The sequence below is a fragment of the Octopus bimaculoides genome, chromosome 2 (assembly GCF_001194135.2).
Source record: "Octopus bimaculoides isolate UCB-OBI-ISO-001 chromosome 2, ASM119413v2, whole genome shotgun sequence".
Taxonomy (NCBI): Eukaryota; Metazoa; Mollusca; class Cephalopoda; order Octopoda; family Octopodidae; genus Octopus; species Octopus bimaculoides.
In genome coordinates, this window is record NC_068982.1 from 191,411,359 (window position 1) to 191,416,053 (window position 4,695).

General features: G+C 36.7%; 1 protein-coding gene across 1 annotated transcript in view; it reads right to left on the minus strand.

Annotated features, from left to right (window-relative positions):
* The window catches only part of LOC106871088 (tyrosine-protein phosphatase non-receptor type 13), a 217,697-nt gene that overhangs the window by 139,897 nt on the left and 73,105 nt on the right, over window positions 1-4,695 (minus strand). Inside the window, exon 2 of the mRNA XM_052965917.1 lies at window positions 2,646-2,821. Within this exon, the coding sequence (XP_052821877.1) occupies window positions 2,646-2,772 (127 nt within the window). The 5' untranslated portion in view covers window positions 2,773-2,821. The remainder of the gene's footprint in view (window positions 1-2,645; window positions 2,822-4,695) is intronic.

Consider the following 4,695-nt stretch of genomic DNA (forward strand, 5'->3'; position numbering starts at 1 on the left):
GTAAAAGCACCCACTACACTCTCTGAGTGGTTGGCGTTAGGAAGGGCATCCAGCTGTAGAAACTCTGCCAAATTAGACTGGAGCCTGGTGTAGCCATCCGGTTTCACCAGTCCTCAGTCAAATCGTCCAACCCATGCCAGCATGGAAAGCGGACGTTAAACGATGATGATGATGATGATAAGGTGATCTGGTAAAATGGTTAGCACAGAGGGCAAAATGTTTGGCAGCATTCTGTCTGTCTTCATGTTCTATATTCAAATTCCACCAAGGTCAGCTTTACCTTTCATTCTTCCAAGGTTGATAGAATAAGGACCAGCAGGACACTGAGGTCAATGTAATTCACTTAACCTGAAATTACTGGCCTTGTGCCAAAATTTGAAAGCAGCAGCAGCAGCAGCAGCAGTAGTAGTAGTATCATCCTCATCCTGATTATCAACATTATTCACCATTTTTTATTCATTATTAAAATATAAGACAGCTGCTAGCAATGCCAGGAAATCCCATTTACCATATGTTGAGGAAAGGGGGGAGAAAGAGAGAGAGGGAGGAAGAGAGAGAAGGTGAGGAGAAAGTGGAGAGAGAGAGAGAGAGAGAAAGAGAGGAGAAAGGAAAGAGAGACATGTAAGAAAACAAGTTTACTTGTTTAACTATTTTGGGAATCAGGTAAAAAGGAACTTTTGATTCCAGATTCCTTGGTCAAACACATCTGAAGATCTAAAGACATGATGTGGAATATACATCATGCCATGTGTATATATATATAGTGTGTGTGTGTGTGTGTGTGTATATATATACAATGTGTGATTCTTTGAAGTTAGCTAAGATAAGCACCCAAAGGTGGCGGCAGCAACATATTTTCGAATGAGTAATACCAGATGAAGTGTTTTGTTCAGAACCTTGTTGTGAAATGACCAAAATCGGTAACTAAGGAACTGAAGACTTCCGTGAAGTTGTTCTGTCGCCAACTGAGTTTATGGAAGTGGATCAATGGAAGTAGATCAATGGAAGTGGATGGTTGCTGTAAGCCTGGCCTTTGCAGCCAATGACTTGGTCCTCAACTTGGTCAGTTGTGTCGTTCTTGAAGGGTTTTGTGTCTTAAGTGGGAATAGTGGCAGTGTTCATGACTCATCGACCAAAAGTCTTGTAGCTCAGCAGATTCATTGTGAGTGAAGACCAGTGGAATAAAAATAATAACTGATTTGAAAGATAAGGGTTGGTGACAGAAAGAGCATCCAGCTGTAGAACTCTGTCTCATTACTTCTTGTACAACCCTTGCCAGCAGGTAAAAAGCTAGCATCATCATCATCATCGTCATTTAATGTCCATTTTTCATGCTGACATGGGTTGGACAGTTTGACAAGAAACGGTAACTCGGAGAGCTACACCATGGTCCAGTTATCTGTTTTGGTATGGTTGCCATGGCTGGATGTCCTTCCTAATGCCACCACTTTACAGAGTGTACTGGGTGCTTTATGCATGGCATCAACATAATGGTGGCATTGTTTTAGTGAAGACCTTCCCTTTCCAAAATAGGAAGAGGTGAACTCAATACCATAAGGTGAGTGAACTGTCATTAATTTAACTGTGCTCCCACTGTTTATAGGAATTGTACCACTGGGCTATTTCTTTATTTCTGCTGTTTCTTTTGGTTGTAAGCTGCCACTAATGTACTCAGCTCACTCATATTGGTTTCAAATTTTGGCACAAGGCCAGCATCAAACTACATCGTAAATTCAAAGGAACTGTCTCCAATGTAACCACAAATACAAGAGACCCTCTTTCTAAACCCATCAAGACTTTTATGGTTGGTTTGGTTACTGTTTGTGTAACACGACTTTTATATGTTTCCTATTTGGAAATAGATAATAAATATATTTTACTTTTGAAGTAGGAATATATATTGATAAACCTGTCACTTATAACTTACTGATAATTGTTATCATTTATACATAAATCCTGACTCCAGCTACATAAACACCATAGCAAGAAATATATACTCTGAAACGCTAACGGACATTTTATGCGTGCATGTATGTTGAAGATTCGTGTTCTTTTAACCGCTATAAGAAATACAGTTTCATAATTGCAGAAATAAATTTCATTAACAAGTTGAAGAACGGGAAGAAAGAGAAAATAATTACTACATTAGTTTATTTATCTACATTTAGCATTTATAGTACAATTGGAAAGTAAAGTCATTTTGTCGTAGAGAATTACGACTTACAATTCACACTTAGCTAATCCTTCATACTAACTACTAGAGTTAACAACAATTCAAATAAATCTTGTTGGATTTAAGTCATAGACATGGCATAAAAAATAGCCAATATCTCAAGGAGTGAGTGTCGTGGAGTTTAGTAACATCCTATGATCACTGAGTAATTTCCCCAAAATCAGGGGTTTTATAACTGCTCATATCCGAATTCTAAGAACTGTATTTCGTGAAAGATTTCTTTGCCAAAAGTTTAGAATTCGTATATGAGCAGTAATTTTAACCAATGGGATTACCAACAATTATGCTTGTTTGGGCAAAAGACCATTACGTCATATTGCCGCCTTTTATGACTTGCTACAAGACCATTCCTGACTCAACAGTCTTGGCAGTAGAAGAAAGAAAAAATCTCAAAAATTAATTGGCAGCTTACCTCTGAAAAACAGATCTTGAATACTTTCGGCCCCTTGACAAAGGACTCCCCAAATATCTGCCTCTGTCAGTGGGCCTGTGTTCTCTATTATGTCATACAACGAGACGGATATACCCAAAATTGGCATTTTTGATTGTTTAGTTTTTCGTTCTCCGACTTCTTTTAAATTCTGAAGGCTGTCGAAAATAAGGAAAAGAGAAAAGTTTAAAAACTTCAACCAAAATACACTTTTCTAAGAAATAATTAACAGCAACAGACACAGTATTAATAGCAGAAGACAATGGTTATCCCCACTTAAAAGTGGACTTTGTGTTAGAACACAGGATACTGTGACAGTTGCTACGACTCTCAATGGTAACTTTTGCAAGATTCTATGTTCCAAATCCCAGAAACCATTTTTGCCCCCATTCTGATTAACAAAAATAATATCAAGCTCATTCAGTCTGCTAAAAATAACAGTCAAATTTCCTTCAAATGGTACTGAATTGTCTTAACTCTTTAGCATTCAGATTGCTCTGTCAAATATCTCATTTATTCTCATTCTTTATCATGCATTATCTCATAGCTTTGAGATATTAATGGTGTGTGATTGTTTAGTTTTAGAATGACATTGTAGGATGGGTGTGAGAGGCTGAATCTGGTTGGTGGGCCTGATATGGCCTGTTTAAATGCTAAAGGGTTAAAGAAGTTTATGCTGGACAATGTAATTTCTGATCCATAAACAGAAAGGATGGCCATAGTTGGAACAGCTTTGACCATAGATCTCCTCAATTAGAACTGACCAAAGGTTAAACTATTTCATACATTTGTAATGTTACAGATGACATGAAACTGTGATCAAGAGAGGGTTTTATAATTAGGGGTACAACAACAACAGAAATGACATCATAGAAGGTTACAATTAGTACAACATTGCATCATGCTGTATGTAATTTAGTACGGTACTGTATGGTGTTATACTAGTATAAAAATATTAGTATAATATTGTATGATGTTAAACGAACTTGGAAGATTCTGATCTCACCCTAAGAAAACATCTTAGGAAGACACAATGTTATTTTAACATTAAAAAATAAAAAATAAAACCAGACTCAAAGACTGAGAATGGTATCAAGAAGTGCTGCTGCACTGCAGGATGGCATTCACTGAGGCATTACCGATATCTTCAATCTGTTTTTCCAACAACTTTATACTTAGAAACCTTCTGTCACCATGTTGCCAGTACTTTATCTACAGACAATAAAAACCAACCAAAGCCTGAAGTTGGATACAATCTAACAGGATTAGGATAACAGATGGCCTAAAAGAGATCATCTATCTGTAAATACAGGTTTGTGATAAATTAACAAATAAAGATTAGAACAGTACTAAACAGATAAAAAATAAATGCTAAATATAAAACAATGAAAGGCCTTTTGTACAGAAGTCTGCGTTGGTCAAAGAGGAAATCACATCAGCCTTTGTTGCAGACAATCTGAATAATTTACTAATGGTAAATAGGAATTTTTTGATGAAGTCTTTGATTACTATAAAAGCTGTTCTGATTACATGTAGAATGTTATATGAAGACATTCTAATTTAGAGAAATAGCAACTGAGGAATTGATGCAAAGGTCAGGAGTTCAATCTCTACCACAGCTGATTGACTTTGAAGTTACAGTCAAATACATTATTCAACTTGGGCTTCCACGGAGACATAATTACTCAAACAGCTAAAAATAACAGCTAAATGTCTTTCACTTGTCCCTCAACTATTTTTAAAAAATAATGGAGCACAGTGGATAATGTAGTCCAAGATAGACAATGTGTGATAAAAATATTACATTCATTTAGTCTAAAAATACACATCAGGTAATGAATGAAGACGGAATCAGAAAATGGAGTGGAACCAAGGAAACTTTAAACAGATGTACTTGCCTCCTGTACTTAGAAAATCTGTACTCACTGGATGCCCACCCCTGCACCCCACCCCACCCTAAACTTCGTATCCTACAGGGATGAGCTGCATATAAGTGTTGGTTAATACACACACACAGAAGGTGAGGTACTTA